The sequence below is a fragment of the Eulemur rufifrons genome, chromosome 20 (genome assembly GCF_041146395.1).
Source record: "Eulemur rufifrons isolate Redbay chromosome 20, OSU_ERuf_1, whole genome shotgun sequence".
Classification (NCBI taxonomy): domain Eukaryota; kingdom Metazoa; phylum Chordata; class Mammalia; order Primates; family Lemuridae; genus Eulemur; species Eulemur rufifrons.
In genome coordinates, this window is record NC_091002.1 from 7,622,939 (window position 1) to 7,645,545 (window position 22,607).

The 22,607-nt window shown below is 56.6% G+C and overlaps 1 protein-coding gene across 1 annotated transcript; it reads right to left on the minus strand.

Annotated features, from left to right (window-relative positions):
- Positions 1-3,284: 3,284 nt before the first annotated feature.
- On the minus strand, positions 3,285-21,533 carry LRPAP1 (LDL receptor related protein associated protein 1). The gene is made up of 8 exons (XM_069495679.1): positions 21,312-21,533; positions 14,590-14,734; positions 10,666-10,790; positions 9,372-9,492; positions 8,161-8,319; positions 6,511-6,593; positions 4,912-5,088; positions 3,285-3,741 (listed from the first exon to the last, which is right to left on the minus strand). The coding sequence occupies exons 1-8, from the start codon at positions 21,519-21,521 to the stop codon at positions 3,679-3,681; spliced, it is 1,083 nt and encodes a 360-aa protein (XP_069351780.1). The 5' UTR covers positions 21,522-21,533; the 3' UTR covers positions 3,285-3,678.
- Between the last annotated feature and the right edge of the window lie 1,074 nt (positions 21,534-22,607).

Below are 22,607 nucleotides of genomic sequence, written 5' to 3' on the forward strand. Positions count from 1 at the left end.
CACCTGTAATCCTAGCACTCGGAGAGGCTGAGGTGGGAGGATAGTTCGAGGTCAGGAGTTTGAGACCAGTCTGAGCAAGAGCGACACCCTGTCTCTACTAAAAATAGAAAGAAATTAGCTGGACAACTAAAAATATATATAGAAAAAATTAGCTGGGCATGGTGGCGCATGCCTATAGTCCCAGCTACTCGGGAGGCTGAGGCAGGAGGATCGCTTGAGCCCAGGAGTTTGAGGTTGCTGTGAGCTAGGCTGACGCCACGGCACTCTAGCCCAAGCAACAGAGCAAGACTCTGTTTCAAAAAAAAAAAAAAAAAAATACAAGGCACAGAGGTCGGAAAGGAGAAGCGAAACCACTGTTGTTTACATAGGAGCACGCAGAAAATCCTGCAGTCCACAGAAATGCCACCAGAACTAGTGTATGCAAAGGGTAGGGTATGGGAGATTAGAGCACTAGATAGAAACAACTGAAAAATGAAATAAAAATACAATGTTCACAATAGCACTGCACATCTAATACCTGGGATCAAACCTAATGGAAAACATGAGTGACCCACACAAAGAAAGCTCCAGTCCACTGCTGAGGGAAATTAACAACCTACGTAGCTGCAGCAATACACAACTTCATAGCTCGGAAGGCTCGATACTGCTAAAATGTTGATTCTTCCCAAAGTGTACTCAAGACACTAAAGAAAAAGTACTCAAAAATGTATCCAAGGGGATCTCTACTGAAATTCCAGGAAGCTTTTTTGGTAGAAACTGAGAAGCTGATTCTAAAACGTATATGGAGACACACAAAGGACCTGAACAGCCCTGAAAGTCTCACAAAGAGTTGGAGACACACAGTCTACTTTCAGGGTTTACTGAAAAGCTACCCGCGTCAAGACAGTGTGGCAACAGCACAAGGACAAAGAGAAGCAGACTCACAGCTGAAGGGTCATTTGAGTTTTGACAAAGGCAGCAAATCAATTAGTTGGGAGAAAAACGTCTATGTAACAAATGGTCCTCGAAGATATGAGAAAAATGAACCTTGGCTACAACCAAAACTGGAAACCCAGATGGTTCATCGGCAGGTGACTAAATAAACTGCAGTGCACCTACACGATGGGATGTTACCCAGCAAAAGAAAGCCATGGAACACTGCCACATGCAACAACTGGGATGAACCTCAGATGTTGCACGAAAGAAACCACACACACACACACACACACACACGCAAATACGCTGCCTAATTCCACTTATGTGAAATCCAAGAACAAGCAAACGCTATGGCAACAGAAGGCAGAGGGGCGCCTCTGGGAGGGGCCTGGCTTCGCAGAGTTTAGGAATTGTCTGTTATCTTGCTTTGGACAGCGGCTCCATGAGTGTCTGACCTCCCACCTCACTGACCTGAACCCCTTGGGTGGGCTTCTTTGTGTGTTTACCACCCCAAACCCCAACTCCACAGGAACCTGCCACCAGACAGAAACAAACTACTCCACAATTAGACACCACCGAGTACCAGCCAGAGTGCCTGTAAAAAAGTCTGAGTACCAAGTCCTGGCAAGCAGCTAGTGTTCTCCGTCCATCCTGCTGGCAGAAACATGCAACGTGGAACTGGCTACTCTATTTGAACAAATGCACAAAGCAGGACCGTTACTTACTCCTAGGAGCCAGAAAAGGTGTGTGCAAACATGCACACACGTGTGCTCGTTGCAGCTTTTCCAACTGGGTGTTATTATATCAAATGTCCACCAACAATAAAATGGAATTAACAAAGTAGGGTATAGTCACACAATGGAATACTACATGGCAACGAAAAGGAACAAATTTCTGCCAGACAACATGGTTGAATCTCAGCAACATACTTAACACAAAAAGGCAGACACCATACACACACAAATACACACGATGTAACATGCTGAAATTTCCACGACGCTCCGCTCACACAGGGCAACCAACCTCGCTGAAGTCAAGAGTGTGGACAGCTCTGGGGTAGGCGTGTGGGCGGGGCGGGTCCAGCCAGGACACTGGTGCTGTCCACGTCTCGCCCAGGCTGTGGCGTCCACACTGCCCACTTTGGGATCATCCACTCAGTTGTGTGTGTGTTCCGCATACTTTTATGAAAGCATCTTTTACTTCAATACAATCATTTAGAAGTTGAAGAAAAAGGCAGCCACAGGCCCCGGGCTCACTCACTTACTCTGTGCCCAGTCCCCTGGGTGGGGCAGTAACAGAGCTCGGGAGGACACACGTTTCTCTTGGACACATCTGAAGGCCAAGAGTCCCCTCTGCTGCTGACTCCTCAGAGGGTGAACTGAACTGGGGACTCCCCCGTTCGCCTCCACGTGCTGGGCCCAGCACCCCCAGGCCTCGCACCCCCCCTCCCTGACTTGTGAACCCATGAGGCCTGTGCTCTGCGCACGGGGCACCTGGTGGGCCCCCGAAGTTCTGCCCTGGAGCTCTGAGTCTGACAGGACCAATGGGGGCAGATGAGCACTTCTTTGGGCCTCTCACCTGAGTGGACGTCACCCCAGCCCGGCCTGGGAGGGACATGTCCCAACTGGTCTGGTTAGAGTGGCAGACACCACGTGGAGGCCACGGTGAGGCTCCTGTGCCAAGGGGAGACGGGGGTGCCGCAGAGCCCGTGAGTGAGGCTGGCATCGCTGAGCCAGGCGGGAAGCCACACATCACCCAGAGTCCACACAGAAACGGGACGCCCATGAGGGGACCTGCAATGTGCCATGCTCTGCGCCCTGCCACCTCCATGCCCCCGACACGCAAACTTCCAGCATGCTGCCTTTAGCCTTAACTTTCCTTATAAATCGATGGCTAAGTGGATATTCGTGTTAGGCAGATCTTGACATTCCAGCTGAGATTCAGCTGTTGCCAAACCCACTATACTGGTCAAGCCTCTGCCAGGATCAAATTTGGGAGCTGCTTCTGACCGTTGACTCGGGTGACACCCAGCCGTCAGCCGCTGAGTCAGAGGCAGGAGAGATCATGCTCATGCTGGCTGCGGAGGCCTTGCAGGCTCGTCAGGGTCTCCTCCAGCCCCGAGCTGCAGAGGTGACAGCAAAGAGACACCACTCCACCCTCCACAGGCCTCTGCCCTGCCATCTTCATCTGGTAACCTCAACTCTTAAGAGCTCTTGGCTCTGAGCCTGGCCGGCTGCAAAGCCCTTGGGCGGGCAGAGGGGGACAGGAGCAGACAAGGAGCGTGAGGGCAGAAACCACGGCCAGCAGAGGCCCCGGAGCTGTACCACCCTACGCTTCGCTTCACCGTGCGTTGGCTCCAGCCAGAGCCGCCGCGACACTGAGTCAGTATTACACGGTCTAAACACTGCATTGTATTTTTAAGGACTTTGTACATAATATTTCCAGTGGCAGAACTGTAAAATTTTTGATACAAACTGTACTGTTGTAGCAGAGGACTGGCAGGTGGCTGGACATCAGGGCCCTCGCCGGAGGCTGACCGCCACGCTCACTTGAGAAGAAACAGAGTCCCACAACCAGATAGAGGACTGAAGTTGGATCCAAGACGCAGCCTCGGCAGCCGCTGAACAGTCATTTAAAATGGTCCTTCCTGCCACATCTGTGACCAGCCCCCCGCACTTTCACCGTGGCTGTCCATGTAAATGCCGCCACCAAACCCCTGGGCCGCCTTCACATGCTCCCTGCCGGGCCGGGCTCCCGACGCCTTCAGAGCTCGTTGTGCCGAGCTCGCGAGATCCTACTGGACAGATCCTGCAGGTGCTTCTTCACCTGTGGGCGGAAAGCAGTGCATCAGCTGAGGACGACACCGCGGAGTCCAGTTCCATGACGTCACAGCTCGCCGCCGTGAGACGCATGATCTCACGAGCTCTCTATTCTACTCTGCAATTACCCACCCGTCCGGAAGGTGTCATAAATAAATCATAAAAGCAGCTCAATATTAACTAGAAAACATCCACCAAAAAATATTAAAAACAAACAGCTGGAAGCAGATTCTGCTGAAAACTATGTTTTCTCGTCATCTGTCCATGCCATCGTTTTTAAGAACAATGATCGGAAGGACTCCGGGATGGGGCTGTGGGGGAAGGTGCCTCTCCCTCCCGGCCCCCACCACAACCCCAGCAGTGGAAGGTGTCACCTCCCAGCTTCCCCCGACCATGCCCTGTCACGGATTTCTCAGCCAGCATTGCATCTTTCTTCCATGGTCAGGTGAACTAGACAAGGTCCACGTTTCTTCTCTGCCCATCTCAGGAGAACTCCCTGCAAATTCTCAGGCTACGACTTTAACTTCAGGCTCTGCTTCCTGCCCTGCTGGCGAGCCTCCAGGCCACAGGCTGCCGGCTTCTCCCCCTGCTCCCTGCCAGAGGCAGGTGCAGACCCACACCACCCTCTCCTCTCCGTACCTTGGCCTTAGTTTATTTTTAAAGTTTTGTTTCCTTTCAAATCAGCAAAAAGGCACAAAAGAGGCTCCTGCCCACTGCAGCCCCCAGCCCCTAAAATTCACTGCAGAAGCAGCCGGCAGGCACCGTGTCCAGAGCTTCCTGTGCCTCTGCGGTGACTCTGTGCTGCTGGCTTCCCAGCCCTGCTCCTGCCTGTCCTCTGTCACCTGACCCAGAGGCTGTTCTGCAGAAAGGGCTGGAAGGAACCCAATTTGTGGGTTTACCACAAACGATCCACCCAGCACCCGCTGCAGGGCGCCCAGGTCATGCCCCATCTTTGCCACCACAGGGAGTGAGGACACTGCCTCGGGGCTCTTGTTCACCCGAGGGTCAGGAGACTGCACTGCACGCACTCGGAGCTTCCCAGCGCAGACCACTTTGGTCTTTGTTGTCCTGCACACCCGAGCCACACGGGCTAGACCTCGCGCGGGAGGTATAAGTGAAGCCGGGTCAGCTGGAGCCCTGAGCCCTGCGGGGGGCCTCACCACCTTTCGGGACCCACCGTGTAGCCCAGCTCCTTGGTCTTGCCCTCCAGCAGCGCGTGCTTCTCCTTGCTGCGGCTGACGCGCTCCCCGTCGCCCATGCTCTCCGCGTGCTTTAGCTTCTCGTGGGAGATCTCCAGCTGCTTCTGGTAGTGATTGTGCTTTTCAATTTTGGCTTCAAAGTGCTTAAGCTCCTCCTAGAACGACAAGTCCTCAGTGCCATTTCAGGGCCTCGATAGACCAACATCACCCATGGGGGTGCCGGGGCGGGGCACACACCCAGTAGTGACGGGGAGGGCAGGCTGGCCTGGGCAGCGCCCTGGAGGACAGTGTGATGGGCACTGACTGACCAGCTCTGAACGGAAGCCCCAGGGGCCCATCACGCTCACCCGGCACGAGTCTGCACCTCCCTCTTGCCAGACCTGACCCAACCTCCCCGCCATCTCGGTGATGGCATCCCCACCCCAACCTGCTGGGTGTCCGGGTTCTTCCTCACACTGACCCCACATCCAGGCCGACGCCCACGGCTGCAGCTGCCACTGCACCCTGTCCTCTCCCTCCCGCCCTCATGCTGTGTCTGGGACCCCAGCTAGACTATGGTCCCAGGTCTGCCCTGGCTAGCCTCGACCCCACCCTCCCCACTCCACCTGCCAAGCCCCACACAGGTGCCTGCTCCCAGCTAAGGTGCCCCAGAAGCCCCGACCCCTCCTGGGTGTCTACAAGGGCCCTTCCTGGGGCCATGGAAGCGCTAAGCTCCATGAAGGCAGGACCAGGCCCAAGATGGATGCACGGCATGGGGACATCACAGAACTCAGGGACACATACAAACCCCGCTGCACTCCAGCTCCTGCCAAGACCACTGCTCACAGGATGTCCTGCTTCCTGCCGCTTCCTCGCCACCCAACAGAATGATCCAGAACTCTACATGCTCCAGGACTCCCTACCACCCGAAACAGTCTCCTTCCTTCCCTGTGTTCCCTGTCTCAGGATACAGTGACACCCCCAAACAATCCCAGTCAATGCTGGTGCCCCCAGCCCCCCTCACCCGCCACGGCCCAGTCCTTCCCTGACCCTTGACCCTCACATGCTCGCAGGACCCACTGAGCACACAGAGCTTTGTCAGAGCAGGACCCACATGAGGCCGCTGCTCAGATGTTATGAATGGACGAAGGAACCAAAGTCCCTTCCCTCAAGGCCCACGGCCTCAGCGTAGGGTTTCAGCATCTCCTCCCACAAAATACTTCAAAGCACCAGCTCCCAGCAGCCTCTGCCCCACCAGACAACTGGGCCACCTTCTCCCCATTCTGAGCTCCCCTCACACACAGAACGTCCACCTCAGGCTGAGCAGAGGCACCCTAGGGAGAGGGGGCCACCGTCCCTGCAGACCACAGGCCTGCTCGGGAGGGGCATGCACACACGGTCCCACGCAGGCCACTACCAGGACGCCAGAGGGACGCAGAAGACAAGAAGGAAAAGGGTCTAGACAAAAACATGCATTTGTTCACTGTATGATTAAGGGAAAAATAGCACAAGAATCCTTGCCATGCCATCAGGGTTCAAAAGGAGAGACAGCTGCCAGATAACTTTGCTGAGACAGTGTCGGCCTGCACTCTCCTTACCCGGAACGACTCCAGCTCCTTCTCAGTAAGGTTGGCTGACTTGGCCAGGTCCCACAGATCAATCACTCTGGGTTCCTCGAACTCTGCGCAAGAGCAGAAGCAGCTTCAGTGGTCTAGCGATGCACATCGGAGCCGAGGGGCCCACGCAGCCGACCCAGCCCAAGGGAGCTGTGGGTGTGAGCCAAGCACGACGGTGTAAGTGTGCAGGGGTGACCGTACCAGGGTGTGGGAGAGCACGCTTGTGCCTTCAGAGTGTCCTTAGAGGCACAGCGGGGCAGGCCACAGCTCACATGACCTGGCTGGAATGTGGCTTCCCTGTCCCTTTGGTCAAAGAGAACCCTTTTCCTTTGTGTCCCAACACATAGAAGCCGGCAGCTGTGCCCGGGAGCTCCACAGCGAGCACCTGGCTGCTGTGATGCGTACGGCGAGGTGGGGGCGGCCTGCGTGCAGAGGCTGCTCAGGCCCTCAGTTAAAGACTGTCCAGCCACGCAGCTGCCTCCCTCCTGGCTCCTCAGCAAAGCAAACGAAACCGAGCTCCTCAACCTGTGCTGGTGCTCAGAGAGGACGGTGGAAGACGCCTCCCCCACCTCGGAGGAGACTGGACCAAGCGGCCTGCCCAGTGAGCCCACCACGGCAGCTCTGCTCCCTCCTCTGCGCTGACGCTTCCTGTCTAGGCCCCCAGGACCCCGGGCTGGCAGGGGTTGCTGGAACGACCAGGCAGACCAGCGGGATGAACTACAGGAGCAGGCTGGATGTGGAAGAGACAGCCCAAGGGAGGGAGGTCAGAGCTGCCATTTGTTGCGCTGTCCACAGCCAGGCTCACGTGGGTCCCGTTTCCCCTTCAGTAACTCAGTGAACCCTCATGCAGGTTTGGGGAGCTGGGGGTTGGCGGGGCACATGGCTGACACCCGCATAACACAGCTGCCACCACAGAGCCAGCCAAGGGGAGCCGGGCGCCAAGCGCATCTGACCACTGTGCTCGAGAGGACGTAGTTCTGCCTGGCACCTGTGGACAGAAGCCAGCCTTGTGGTCCCAACACGGCAACCACGTCTCTCATTGGCTGCTGCATCCGAGTCGAGAGCAGGATCCGCACACGGCCAGCGGGCAGTGCACGTTTGTGGGATGAACAAATAAACAGAATTAGAAGCTATGTGAAGTGACGCCCTGCCACACTCCACGTAAACCCTGTGCAAGGCTCACTGGCCTGGGTCCTGGGCGAGGAGAAACCCAGCAAGCAGCCCGCCAGCGAGGGCGTGTAGTGCAGGAGTGAGGACACTGTGGTCTGAGCTGCCGAGATGGTGGAGCCGTCTGTCTCTGTGCCGAGGGAGACAAACCCATGGGACAGGTGGTGTGAGGGCAATGACAGCTGTGCTTGGACCCAGAGAGGGAGCAGAGGGCTCATGCATGCTGGGCCCAGGGAGATGCGGGAAGGTGTGGCCACCCGGGACCGTGGCTGACAAGGGCAGGTGGACTGGCAGCTGGCCATGCAACAGCTCCTGGGGGCGGGGCCCTGCTCTAGTCCCGAGGTCGGCTGAGCGTGACTAGGGGCTGACTCCACGTACTCGCCCACCACAAACACAGGCAGAGGCAGCCCCGTCCTCAGGAGCAACGGCCAGAGGTGCATGGGCAGTCAGGGCTGTGGGGCTCACCGGCCTCCGAGTCGAAGCCCTCGTGGCTGACTCTCCGCAGGCGGCCCAGGCCCTGGTTGATGCTGCGCAGCTGCTCCTTCAGCTCCGCGTGTCTGCTGTGCAGGACCTCACCCTTGATGGAGCTCAGGTCGGAGGGACTGATGACGTTCTCGTGGATGTCTGTGCCAATGGAAGCGCCACGCCTGGTGAGCTCCTCCTCTAGAGAGTCCATCGCCTGGGCAGCCCCGAGCCCCTGCCCACCCACCACCCAGACGTTGTCTAGAATTCACTTGGCTGGGAGAGCTCAAAAATGCTCTCATTTCTGGCTGAAAGTGTTTTCTCCTTCAGTGGGCGCCTGCAGCCCTAGACAGTAATGTGGGTGTCGTTTCCTTTCAAAGGAGAGACACAAGGCCACATGCATTCCGGGGCCACACTTGGCAGAGATGAAGCCAATGAGCCTAACCCCATGGGTTGACTCTGGGTTCTGGGGTCCCCGTGCCCTTCCCTGCTGGGTCACCAGCCTCCAGCGTGCTCTGACCGTCTCAGGGTGCAAAGGTCACATATTTGGGAAGGGTCTTGAGTTCAAAACGAAAGACCCATCAGAGAAAGTCAAGCCAGTCAAAAGGCAGCAGCTAGGCCAGGCAAGGTAGCTCAGGCCTGTAATCCTAGCACTTTGGGAAGCTCACGTGGGAGGATCACTTGAGGTTAGGAGTTCAAGACAAGCCTGGGCAACACAGTGAGACCCCATCTCTACAAAAAACCAAAAAAATTAGCTGGGCATGGTGGTGTGCACCTGTACTCCCAGCTACTGGGGAGGCTGAGGCAGGAGGATCACTTGAGCCCAAGAGATGAGGCTGCAGTGAGGTATGATGACTTTACTGGACTCCAGCCTGGGCAACAGAGTGAGACCCTGCCTCAGAAGAAAAAAAAAAAAGGTGGTAGCTGCTGGTCTGTGACAGGGGTACAGATGCCAGTGACAACAGAGGTTGCCCAAATCACTCAAGAAATGGCTCATTTGGCCAAATACATTTGGGCAGCATCAAACACACCCCTTACTAAACAGTGAAATTCCCACTCACAAGCTGGGCGGAAACCCGAGGAAAGGGTATAGTGTGTCCCACCCCACCCGGCAATGTCACGGGCTGGGGCACTCTGGGGCCAGGGCTGCCCACTGAGAGGGCACAGCCCAGGCACGGGGCTCGCCAGACCCTCCCTGTGGAGCCAGAGAGCACCTTCGGTTCTACTCAGGGTCTCGAGCAGGACATTGTACTCGTGGACTTTCTCTTTGTGATGCACAAACTCCCGCCAGAGCCTGTCCAGTTCTTCACTGGAGAACTTCCCAGAGGTCTTCGCCTAAGGAGGGAACAAGACCTTGAGTCAACACCCTTGTGGCCTTGCCAGTCTGCCCATGCCACGGTGCCTGGATGCCCCCCAGCTGAAAGCTCCCCTGTGATCGGGCGGGAGCCTTTGGGTGTAAAGTGCTTGGGCTGGTTCTTGGCCATTACGACCCTCTCGACCCTCCAGTTGGGTTGTGTGTGGCAGGAAAACAAAAACCAAACCGTGGAGGAGAGGTCCAAAGTCAGTCCTGGGTGTGTCTGGGCTCAGTGGGAGACAGACACCACGCTGGCCAGGTGTGGAGCAGAAGGGTCCTAGAGCCTGCTGTCCCCTGTACCTGCTTGGTCTCCTGGCTGTGGCTGGCAAGGATAGCAAGGCCATCTTCCCAGAAGGACCTCGGGCCGGTCGCCTCACCATGGTCCCACCTGCCCCCCGGGCTGTGCAGTGACCCAGGGAGAATGCAGGTCCAGGGCACAGCCGGGGAGGCCACACAGGACCCTCCCTCCCTCCGACTCTGCCCCCTTCACTGGCTACATCCCTCCTGAACGAGGACAGTGAACCGGTACTGGGTTGGTACAAGAATTCCAACCCTTGACCCCAAATCAGTGGGATCCAGACAACTGTCCTAGACCAGCGGCTGGCGGAAAAGGGAGCAGACTCGACTAACCCCTGCCACAGGCCGACCAAGACACCACCACGTCCCAACGCCTGGCCCCACCCGATCCTGAGGCCTGCACCCCACGGCAAAGAGCAGGGCAAGCCCAGCACTGCCCGCCTGCCAGGCACCCCTGAGACACGCCCCCCTGGCTGAGGACACCTTTCCTGATCACAGAAGCATGTCCATGGGACAAACTCTCAAAATTAAAATGTAGACACAAAGTAAAAAACTCAGCCATGTTACCTTAGGATCCTGTGCAAGTTAACTACATACATAGCACATTCTACATATGTGAAGGCCTAATAGTTAAATAGAATTTCTTTGTTGAAAGGGCAAGACATATTCTAAGCAGGAAAGCTGAACATGTTCACAGGAAAGGGAAAATGAGCGCAGAACAGCGTCACAGTTCCATCAGGAAACGACTGTCTTCTCGAGACTCGCCCCAAGCCCTGAAGCTCGGCGGCGCAGACAGCAGCCCCACCTCGGCTCGACACCACGCAGGCTTTGGAGGCCTCGGACAAACGCAAGGGTACCTTGTGCCACAGCTTCTCCAGCCGCGGGTCGCCCAGCGAGTCCTCCTGGGAGCCGTCGCCGAGCGAGTTGCTGTCCACCTGCCGGGCGTCCTTCCTCCCGTCCAGGCCGTACTTGGCCAAGATGACTAGGAGAGAAGGGGAGGTTTATTTAACACGGTTTCTCTTGAGAAACGGGAGCCAACACGTCTCAACTCCCAGAGTGGGGAGACAGGTTTGCTTCTCACTTTCTGGAAGTTTCCTCTTACCCCAGTTTTATGGATGACCACTTGCGATCTGGCGGGAATAAGAATATAAGCAAACTTGGGGGCTGCAAGACTCTCAGCATTTACAAACATGTCCAGTGATGCACGGGACACCCCAGGGCAGCCGCAGCCCCAATTCCTGCCGCAGGGTAAACTCGATGACAGAACAGAGGCCCCACTGGCTGAGCATGCAGTGTGACGGCGGGGAGAGCTTTCCAACAGCCCAAATCACATTTTTATTTGGAGGAAAACATTTTCTAAAGAACAAACTTCAGTGTTCAGCCGGGCCTAGTGGATCATGCCTGTAATATTGGCACTCTGGGAGGCTGAGGCGGGAGGATTACTGGAGGTGAGGAGTTCGAGACCAGCCTAAGCAAGAGCAAGACCCTGTCTCTACTGAAAAAATAGAAAGAAATTAGCTGAGCTTGGTGGTGCATGCCTGTAGTCCCAGCTACTCGGGAGGCTGAGGCAGGATGTTCCCCTGAGCCCAGGAGTTTGAAGTTGCTGTGAGCGAGGCTGACGCCATGGCACTCTAGCCTGGGCAACAGAGTGAGATTCTGTCTCAAACAAAACAAAACACTTCAGTGTTAGCAGCTTCTAACAAAAAGTGACTAGTGGTAGCCAGGAGAAATTTCGTCACCAGTGTGCTGCTGCCCAGTCAACATGGGGGACAGGGGAGCTTCCAGACAATCTGCCCATGCGTTATCCCCACGGCCCGGAGGGTTCCCTCCCAGCACACATCGTCACTGCTAACACGAGAGCAGGGGCTGAACGCCAGCCTGGTGCAGACAGGCAGCTGGGCTGAGGACGGGCTGGTGCTCGGGAACACAGCGAGCGGAGGCTGGGGCTTGGTCTAGCCTCTGTCCAAGGCAGCAGCTCTCCAGAGGCCGGTTCTGACTTGCCAGCCAGCGCCGCGGCTCTGTGGGACAAGCCCTCTGCTAGGTGTCCCTGGAATCCAGGACTCGCCTGCTTGCCCCTGCCTCTTGTCCCTTTCAGGGGGCTCTCCTAGGCCCCACTTCCTGCAGAGCCCACCCTGCCGTTCCCTTCAGGGCTTCACTTGGCCTCTCCCAAACTCCCAGCTGCTTCTTCCCTAGAAGCTTGGTACGGAGCTTCCTGGGTTTTCTGAGTCACCAGGAGCTTGGAGCCAGAGGCTGGAGAAGCTGCCTCAGAATCCCAAAAGGCAAACTGCCCACAGTCACACTTGGCAGCCTCCTGTGAAGGCTCCGGATTCTGGGGTGCTGGGTTCCGCATGGAGCACCGAAGCTGGCGGTGGCCTCAGGAGTGCAGAACCCTTAGGGCTCTGGAGAGGACAACCCGCCCTGCACCCTGCACCTGGGAGTGAGGCGGCCCGGGGGTCGGGTGGACATGGGGATGGCAGAGCACCCTGGAGCGAAGCGCAGGACTGTCCCAGGACTGACCCCCAGGCGGTGTGCTCCCGAGGTGCTGGGGCCTGGCCAGGTGACCAAACATCCCGGCGTGCCCAGGCAGAGCTGGCTACAGTCGGTGCCCTAGGGCTGTTAGCGGCAGCGCCCGTTCTCGTCCCCAGGCTCCTGGGCTGGACACTGCACTAGATGGCCCCAGACACGGCATCAGCCTTTGTGACAGCTCGGGGGACTGAGGGAACTTGGGGAGTCCAGGGGCCACATCCAGAAGGTAGGCCGGTCGCCACTCAGAAAGCTTGGGCACCTCAGGGGACCTCTCCCTCCTGAGTGCTCGGCAGGGCCTGTTTCCTGGACGCCAGCTCTTAGCATCCCACTGATCTTCTGCCAGGTCACCTGGCACCAGCAAAGAGACCAACATCACCCAGGCAGAAAACAGAGGCAGCTGCACGTGGGCCACAGACCTGGACTCGGCCGAGGCTGGAAGCCACGCCAGGGAGGGCGCTGAGCCTGGCAGTGAGAGGAGCGGGTCGTTAGCCCACCTCTCTCTGCCCCGCACGCTCCTCCCACTCGGCTCCGGGGGCTGGTTCCCTCTGGGAAGGACCAGGGACCCTCACAGCTCGACCCTCCCAGGCTGCCGCTGCCACATGGCCAGGTCCTTCCCCGTCAGGCATTAACTCCGGGACAGGCTCCCTTCCTGGCCCTTGGGAGGTGTGACTATCCAGAACTGTTTCCACTGTCCCCCGTCACCTGGCAGTCCCTGTCACTACATCTTGGCCTATGTTCTGCCCACACCCTTGAACATATACAGTAGAAATGAAGGCAGCTCTCTGCCTGCATTCCAGGCACAGCCACACGGCGTGCCCGGTGATATCTGACAATGGCAGGAGGAGGGCAGCTGGGGACAGAGCACCGGCTCTGGAGTCAGAAAACTCCAGCTTCAAATCTTTGCCGCACTGCTCTCAGCTGTACAAGTCTGGACAAGTTACTTAACCTCTCTGAGCCTTTCAAATGGGATCACAGTATCTCAGAGTTTTAGGCAGTAGATGTTCTGGCATTAGGCCTAAGGAAGGGACTTTGGAAACGGCAACTTGTGTCACTGTGCAAGACTCATGTCACCAAGAACTGTGATGCCTGAGGAAGGCAGCACGTGGGCAGTGCCAAGCCAGAGCAGCCTCCAGGCATGGTGGGGCTTTGTGGCCTTGCTCGGGGGCCACAACTACAGTAGCAACAGCCACCGCCCCAGGCCTCCTATGGCCAGTACTGCACTTGGTTCGCGACCACAGTCCCATGAGACAGGAGGAGGACCGGGGCACGGGGACCCGCAGTGTGCCCAGGTCACACAGAGCCGGGGGTAAAGAGGCGCCCACGGTCGGGCCGCAGGGAGGCACAGGGTCGCCATGGGACCTGACGGTGCCGCCTCTGCTCTCTGCGTCTGGACAGAAGGCAAGCAGTCAGCTGGGAGCACCGCTCCCCGAGTCCCGCTGACCCAAGCCCCACGGGGCAGGGCGCCGGGGCCCCACCCTCTTCCCGCCAGAGCCCTGCTCAACGGGCCATGGGGAGGGGAGGATGGCAGACAAGGAGGGTCTGAAAGAACAGTCACAACCTTGTCTTTTAAAAAGCTCTGGACCTGAGAACACACGTGTCTCCCACATACTGGGCGCCTGGCAGACGACGGCTCTGCCTCTTCTTGAATACCCACGGGAACAAGAAGCTCACTAACTGCGTCACGACACAGTCCACGCTGACACTAGAAAGCTGTTTTCATAGCATGAAAACCTGCTTCCCTGGAACTCCAAGATGCTGGGGACGCGCCTGCTGCCTCTCCGGGCGGCTGCGCGTTCTGCTGCGCAAGCACTCCAGGGCCTCTGGCTGGCTGCACAGCCCTCCCTCCAGTTTGCCAACGACACTCCTGAAGCAGCACAGGAGCTGGGGCCACAGCCAAGGCTGCGCTGCCCTCGGAGGGGAGCCCTGCACAGGCGGCCCCCACCCCCTGGCAAAGGTGAGGGAACCAAGAAGTCAGCACCACTGAGGCTGGGTGGCTGCTTCCCCACATACTGGTTGAGCACCTCTTACCTAAAAACCTGAAATCTGAAATGCCCCCCAAATCTGAAACTTTTTGAGCACTTCCTTCACATCATGCTTGAAGGAAATGCTCACTGAAGCATTTAGGATTTCTGCATTCGGGATGCTGAACCAGTAGGTGTAATGCAAGTATTCCAAAATCTGAAAAAAAATTGAAGCCTGAAACACTTGTGGCCTGAGCTTTCCGGATAAGGGACGAGAGTGAAGAACAAAGGTACCGCTGAGGCTGCGTCTCAGTCTCGCTTCCTTCTCCCCATCTTCGTCTAAGCCTTCGACCTTCAGCTTCTTCAAGGCAAGCTCCTCCCTCTCTTGTATCTTCAGGTCAGCGTGGAGCTCGGCCAGCTTCACGGGGGCCAGATGGAGCTGCCAAGCGAGAACAGAGGGATCCGTGACAACCAGCTACAGGGCGGCGCGGACACAGCACGAGGCACCGACCTCTAAGGAGGTGATGACCAGGAGATCCGGGAGACCAGGAGGAGACAGAGTTAGGGCCACTGACAACAGGATTCAAAACCCCACATGTTCACGGACAAGAACGTCCAAAGACAGCCAGCCTTTACACACAGACATGTCTCAAGCCACGCTCTGGAAACCCCGAGTATGCCCAGGTGCCATTTCGCTAACTATAGCTGCCAGTGCTCCAGCTGCCCACACTTGGCTCCCGTAGCAGGACACCCTACCTTTCCCACCCTGCCCCCTGGTGACACTCCCTGGCCACTCAGTAAGCAGGGTGAGAGGGATGCAGGGGCCCGGACGAGGGGCTTGGTGAAGATGCCCACTACATTGTTCCTACACTACACATCTATCACAGAATGTAAACTAAAACCACCAGAGAGAGCAGAAGATTGAATTTACAGAAAACTTGTGAATAAAATCTTAAAAACTAAACCCAAGCACAACCATGGCTGCCCTGGGACACGGGATGCTGCCCAGGCAGAGGGAACGCACGGGTGAAGGTCAGGCACCTGAGCTTGCGGTCCCAGATGAGGGGAAAATAGCAAGCACAGATTCCTAGAAGTCCTGTTTCAAAAAAAAAAAAAACAAAAAACAAACCCACTGTAATTTCAGATTTGCCCTGTCTTCACTTCCCAAGGACCCTCAATCTCTACCTCTGAAGTACACCATGATCTCTAGTGACACTGTGAAATGCTTCTTAAAGGGGTCTGGATGCTTCTGGATCAGGAATGACTCACGCTCTTACCTGCTCAAGAGTAAACCACAGAGGTACGAACCCTCAATGCTCTGTCTGGCCGGCTGCCACGTTGGGGGCGAGGGCATGTCGCTGAGGGCTTCCCCACCCCCACCCCCACCCCCGGCACGCTTTCTTCATCCCATCCCTGTCCCATCCAGCTCTGGGGCTGGGGTGAGGGAAGGACAAGGGAAGGTGACCATTAGGCATGCTGCTTTGGGGTTTTTAAAGACAGAGCTTAATGCCTGATTTCCAAGCCACACCCAAGCTAACTGGGAAAAAGCTGTGCACCTCATTTACATTGTGACACCAGGATATTTTAGGGTCTGAAAAGTCCTGCAGCAAAGGAACCCGTCAGCATGGTGGAGCCCTGATTCCCAAAGCTGTTTGATCTCAGACCAGCGAACTTCCCTGAGGACCTGCATTCTCGGAACAAGTCCTGGAGCGGACGCCTGCATCTCGCTTCCCCTGGGGCTTCCCCACCATGTCCATTCTGCTCCAGGAGGGAGCTCCCCAGCTCCTGCTCATCTGAGCTCTGATCCAGGTGCACTGGCTGGAATTGTGCCATCACCTGTGTGTGCCTCTGATTGTGCAAGTTTCAATATGGCATCTGTTTTCCCTTGGAGATTTTGAATATTAATCTTTAAGTTTCACTAGCTATTTTCTAACATAAATGGTCATAAATACAACACAAGCAAATATTTGAAGTATGTGTGTTATATGTCCATAAAAAGATTACGTAAAAGGAGTAAATATCCATAGGAAACGTCATGTTAAGACCCACCTGCTGTTTCTGCACGTGCACCCACACTGCCGCAGCCCCCGGGACTTGTGGGAGGCCCAGACCTTCCGTGTGCACACACAGCAGGGGCATGAGTTTCCTCCTGACTCCAACGGAGCCGTCCCCTTTGTCTGGAGCTCCAGCCCTCAGGAACCTCCCTGGCCCACTTGCCCCTGTGGAGGCTGAACCACCCCTCCCCCTGCAGCTCACTCCTCCCTGCCACCTGGGCTCTCGGGGCTGAGCCAGGCCTGGGGGCAATGAGACCCCTAGACCTCAAGGGGCCCATGGGCAAAACCGGACAACTGGGTGGTGGCACCTGCCAGCTCCGCCCTCTCTTCTCTCAAAACCGCACTCCAAGGCCACAGCCACCCAGCTGTGCAGGCCCCCCTGTCCAGGAGTTTAAAATCTAACTGGGGAAAAATTCAGATCACTGAGGCAAGTTCCTCAAAGGAATGGCAGGGCCAAGGGCAGGGAAGAGTTTCTAATTCTCTAGAAGTTTCTCTGACCCTGCCCTCTGCATCTTCCCTGCGGGTACTCCTGGGGCAGGGTCTCTGTTGTTCAGCATTTCCTGGTACAGATCCCCCCTCACCTCCAGGGACTGATTTCCAAGCCCCTCCCTTACCTTAAAACCCTTTCACTCAGTGCCTCCGACACACCTCCACCTGGCTGCCCCTCACCTGGCCCGACCTGCCCAGCACCCCACCATGCCCTGGATGCCTTCCGGAGACTAGAAGCACGGAAGTCTGTGTGCTCCCAGGACAGGAAGAACTTGGCGATGAGGAACTCGAGTGATGCCAAGCTCCTGAGGGAGTCAGTGGGGTCGGCAAAGTCAGGGGACAGGGAAGAATGAGCTGAGCGAGACTACTGGGCCATTCCGGTGGCACAAAGCCACTGCACAAAGCAGCCTTGGCTCCCAGGCTCATACTGCTTACAATTTTAAGCCCATATTTATCTATTTTCTGTTCATGACAAAAAGTCTTAGTACAACAGACAGAGCTTCTTTGTCTACTTCCCTACACGCTGAATGTGGCTGCTGTTACTACATAGAGTCTTATTGTGTACCTTCTTACGTGCTGTGCTCCTCAGAGAAAGGGGGGCCTGTAGCCCACCCCAGGGTGCCAAGACCCAGGGCGTCCCTCCTGTCTGGGCACAAGCCCTGCCCATGGCAGGAGCAGCACCCGTGGGGCAGATGATTTTGGCTCCGTTCTGTGGAGTACTGGTGGTGAGTGGCCCGGGTCTGCCCTCTCTGGGGCTACAGGCAGAGAACCCAGGTGTCCCCTGACCACCAGCTAGTTCCTCTGCTGGGGAGATCTGAAGGCCTCAGGCAGACAGACAAAGCCCTGGCCCAGGTGTGCTTCCTGGTGGGCTCAAGGACAGGCACCATCACCTGTAACCTGTGGTCTTCCCTCACCCCTGTGGCCACCTGACCTGTCATTTCCTCCCATCCACCTCCCAGGGCCCTGGGAGAGTGGAGCCAGTGCTGTTGGGAAGGTGCTCCGAGAGCTGCACCATCTGGAACCCATGGGGGGGTGTCCTTGTTCTGCCTTCGCAAACCACTAACTCTCAGATCCCAGGCCACTGAGGGTTTAAATTCCACGTGAGCTGCTGCTCACTTTCCACTGCCTATGAGCTAGCTCAGTGCTGAAAGTGCCCTGCAGCAATGCCACAGATCCGCCATCGGCTCCACTAGGAAAGGAGGAAGGCAAGCAGGTCACACGCAAACGCCAGCTCCCATTTCTGCATTCTTTCACCTCTTTCAAGTTAAATGTTAACGCATTAAATTAGAAGAACTGCTTAATCGAAACCAAGTGCAAAACAGAATCTGTCATATATTAAATAGTGATCGTGCAAATATGCAGGGAAGAAAGTTGGCTTTTCTGGAACAAATGACACCACCCCAGAGCTCAAAGAGGGCACTCGCGTCCTCAGATGGCCAGCGGCCGGCTATCTGTATCGGTGCCCTGACTGTGCCCAGACCTGAGGACCCTGCACCATGCAGGACCTCAGAACTCTGAGCTCACAGAACTGTACCGCCCCGGTCAAGGGTGACGTGAGCATGTCTATGAGCGCTCTGCAGCCGTGCTTGTTAGGTCCTCTCAGCGTCACCAGAAGACATAGCAGCTCTAAAGAGGGACAAAGTCCCAGACCTGAGGACCACAGAAGCTCCCACAGAGGCTCCCCAAGAGAAGCCTTTGCTCAGCTCCTGCAGCTCCAGAGTTCCAACATAGCCCTCAGCTCCCGCCACCGCTCAGCAGTCTTGTGACACAGTGGACGTATGTCAACACCATGAGCTGGGCAGAAGCAACCCCAGTTCCTACCACCTAAGCACATCTACGAAACAGGAACTGGGTGACTTCGCAGGAAGTCAAGACTTAAGATGCCGTAATGGATGAAGCACGATTCCCTGGCCTATCCAACAAGATGAAAAGCGCTTTAGTGTCTCCTAGAGGCTCCCCCTGCCGTGGCCCCCAAGCCTCAAGGCAGGTATCGCACCCCCAGGCCATGAAAGGCCCGCTAGAAAGAGAAGATGAGGCCAAGACTTCATCAGACTCTCTTTCTCTTACCCTATACCCAATAATACCCTAAGTAATGCTGTATACTGCGATTTTATATTTAGAAAAGAAGTGCTTAATGTTTTCAGAGAGCAAATTATAGAAAGGACAAATCCTCCTGGCTGGTGAAGGAAAGTCTCGGAGGCCAGGCGCACTGGTGACAGGCTGTGCCAGGAGATGCCGCTCTGTGAAAGCAGCACCCACCTCAGGCCAACGCCCGCCCCTCATTCTTTTCAATGAGACCCCATCTCACGACCCCACCTGTGGTGGGCTAGGTAAGAAGCCGACGGGAACGACTGTCCGCAGAACAATTCTCTGCCTCCATGAATCAGCTGTGGCCCACCACCTCCTGCCCACCCCAGGACCCTGGTGCTCTCGGTAGCAAGAGGTGAAGCACGAAGACCATCCCAGAAGAACAATGATACCACGAACAACCTTTACAATAAAGATGCCGACAGGTCTGACGCCTATATGCCAGCTCACTGAGGACGGCTCGCCATCTGGGACCCTGCTCCCACCAACCCCTGGCAAGCTTCCACTACCTAGAAGGAAAACCAGGACAAGGCAGTGTGTGCTTCACTGGTCTGCCCGCCAGAGTGTGAGGCTCTCTGAAATAGGGAAGACATATAAAATATCCTAAAACATAACCCCACTCTGGAACAACTTCACATTCTGTTCAGCAAAACAAACTTGCACGTACAATTGGAGAACTTCAGAGCTAGAAGGGATCAGAAAGGTCATCTAGCCCAAGGCTTCAGTCCAAATTTGAGGTGAGCAGCTCACCCCAGCAGAGTTACTGGCGAACACACAGTGGAGATGCAAGAGGGACGTCAGGTCAAGCGTGCACTGAGCGCTTGAGAACACGAGGACCATGCAGGTGCAGCACGAGGGCAGGTGAGCCCCACAGTGGGGCTGAGGAAGCCACTGAGGCTGACAGGCACAGAGGGCTGGTCCTGGGAGGCAGCAGACAAAGCGGCATCTGGACTAGCAAGATGCAGCTGACCAGGGCAGCTCAGCAGGGTACGGGGAGGACTTGGGGCCAGGTCCCCAAAGCAAAGGGAGCCCCTCGGGTTCTTGGGCCCTAGAGTGTTTCCTGAACACAACCTCCAAAATATCCAGACCCATCTCTTCCTTGTCCCAAATTCTCACCTAGGGGGACTCTCTACCCAGTTGTCAGATGCATTGCACACCCCCCACAGTGGGCATGACCGAGGACAGGGTCCCATGCCCCAGCCACTCCTGGTCACATCTATTCCCTGCTGCTCAGAGCCCCTTGCCCCTCCGGAGCCCCTTCCTCCAGGAAGCAGTCCTGCCCCTCTGGGCCTGAGTGCCCACTCCACAGGCTGAACGTCATACAATGGGGCTCCACTGCTGTGCCCTGCCCAGCGGAGTCCTCAAGGACACGGGTTGGGGAACAAAGCTGGGGCATCAGTCCCCACTGCCCCTGCAGACTGTTCCTCCCAACTGTCCCTTCCCAACCTCTTTCTCCCCAGCCAAAGTTCTTCCTCTTTTCTGTTCGAAAATGTAGGTCTTATTTTACAAATTATTTACTCTCCTTCTCAAAGAGTCAGAAATGCTTAAAAGAGGAACACTTCACAGAGGATCCCATCTGACCCTGTCACTTTAGAGAAGATGACAGCGAAGCCCAGAGGGGTAGGTCACAGTTTGCAAATACCCATTTCACCAAACAAAAACCATCATGTTAGTGAAGGAGCCAGGGCAGCACAAACAGCTGCAATCCCAGCTCAGCTCTGACTGCCCAAGTGACCTTGGGGATGCCCTTTCTCCTCTGGGCTTCTGTATCTACATCTCTAAAATGAAGGTCAGATTAGATCATCTGTTAAGCTGACCTTCAACACCGCCTTGTCTTGTGTTCTAAACTGATCCCACGTCCTTCACCCAAATTAACAAGAATGGGCCGGCTTCCGGGATTTCTCCTGTCCCTGCACACATCTTTGTGCCCATCACCGTGTTTTTCTTGTTCTTCCATATAGACAGAAATAAAGCGATGGAAAAGGTACAGGCTTGGAAGGCAGGAGACCTGAGATCTAACCAGGTTCTATCTCTAACTCTGGAGAAGTGGCTCAGCTCAGCGCACGGGCCAGGCTGGGCAGCGCTGCAACCCTTAACCTTTGGGAGTCTCAGCCTTCAGCTGCGCTGGGCTGCACTACAGCTCTCTGGCGCCGGCACGAAGGTCCCCGCGGTCTTGGGCAAATCACCTTCACGTCTGGGTCCCTTCCCTGCCGCAGGTGGGGTCGGAGTGCACCACCTGACCCTTGGGGAGGCTGTACCAAGGACAGGGCTCGTGACCCGCACCCCCGGCCTGCGCCCCTGTCCCCGGGCCCTCGCTCACCCGCCCCCCGGGCCCTCTGCTCGGCCGCCCCCGGCCTGCGCCCCTGCCCCCGGGCCCTCGCTTACCCGCCGGGCCTTCTCCCACAGCTGATTCAGCTTCTCCATACGGAATTCCTCCCCGGGCTCGCGCTTCAGGGGCGGCTCGGGCTGGTTCTTCTCCCGCGAGTACTTGCCGCCATGGCTCGCCGCGGGCCGGGACCTGAGCAGCAGCAGCAGCAGCAGCAGCAGCAGCGCCGGAACCCCGCGCGGCCCCAGTCGGACCCTTCGCGACGCCATCTTTCTCTGCGGCCGGACAGCCCGCGCTCGGCGGTGCGAGGAGAGGACTGCCCCCATCGCCCCGCCCTGCCCGCCAGTTGCCGCCCCGCGCGCTGCGCGGCCTCCTGGGAGTTGTAGTCTTCCCGGGAGCGGCCGGCCCAGGCGAGGCTGCCGGCGGACTACAGAGCCCAGGAAGCCCTGCGGAGACACGTAGCGTCTCCTAGGCAACCATGCTGCGGCCTCCAGGAGGCGGGGCGGCTAAGCCGGGTTCCAGCTGCCCGGGCTGGACTGCGGCACGTGGGCGGCTGGGCTGGAGGTAGGACCCAGCCACACCCAGAACCCTGAGCCTCGGTGACCGAAGGCCACTTTCCCTTCTGCCCCTAGGAAAAATGAAAAGCTCAGAAATTTGGGCCCTGTCTGGCGAACCTGAGAATGTTCCTATTTATCTGCATTGATAACGATTTTTCCGTGTCATTACGGGCTTAGGGAGGGTGACCCTGCTTGGCCCGCAGAAGTGCAAGTGTCAGTGCTATCAGAACCTCGGCACCACCTAGCCCACTCCCTCCCTTGACGGAGGAAGAAGAGCCTGCGGCTCAGGAGGTCCGGGAACGAGCGGCCCACTGGGTGGTCTCCAAGTGTGCAGGGGCGCTCATGCTTTTCCCGAAAACATGCATCTGCACCCCGCGCACTGCGTCCCAGACACTCTCCATGCACTCTCTATTAGAAGAGTTTCTGTACCTGTGTCATTGCCGCCCTCCTCCACGTTTCAGTAAATCCTTTGAGCAGAATTTAGCATAGTCTGCTTGTTGGGGGCTTGGCCAGCGAATTGAGCAGTACCCTGCAGGTCGAGTGGGAAACAGAGAAGGAATGCGCCCCAGATGGGTGAGTGGAGGCTTGAACAACGTGCTTTGGGGCTCAGAGAAGGGACAGGATGAGCCCATTTGGCAAGAGTTACCTGAAAAGGCCTCCAAGGGTGGGCAGGATTGTGCCTGGGAAAGGAGGATTTTCTGAGGGGAAGGACAATAAGGACAAAGGAAGGGAGTGGAGAAAGCATCCTGGGAGGAATCAATATTTATTTACTTTTTTTTTTTTTTTTTTTAAGAGACA

Excerpts from the sequence above, each read along its gene's own strand:
- LRPAP1 (XM_069495679.1), bottom strand. The coding sequence starts at position 21,521 with ATGGCGTCGCGAAGGGTCCGACTGGGGCCGCGCGGGGTTCCGGCGCTG. Across the intron at positions 14,735-21,311 it reads TGTGGGAGAAGGCCCGGCGG|CTCCATCTGGCCCCCGTGAA; the intron begins GTAAGCGAGGGC and ends CTCGCTTGGCAG. Across the intron at positions 10,791-14,589 it reads ACTGAGACGCAGCCTCAGCG|TCATCTTGGCCAAGTACGGC; the intron begins GTACCTTTGTTC and ends CTTCTCTCCTAG.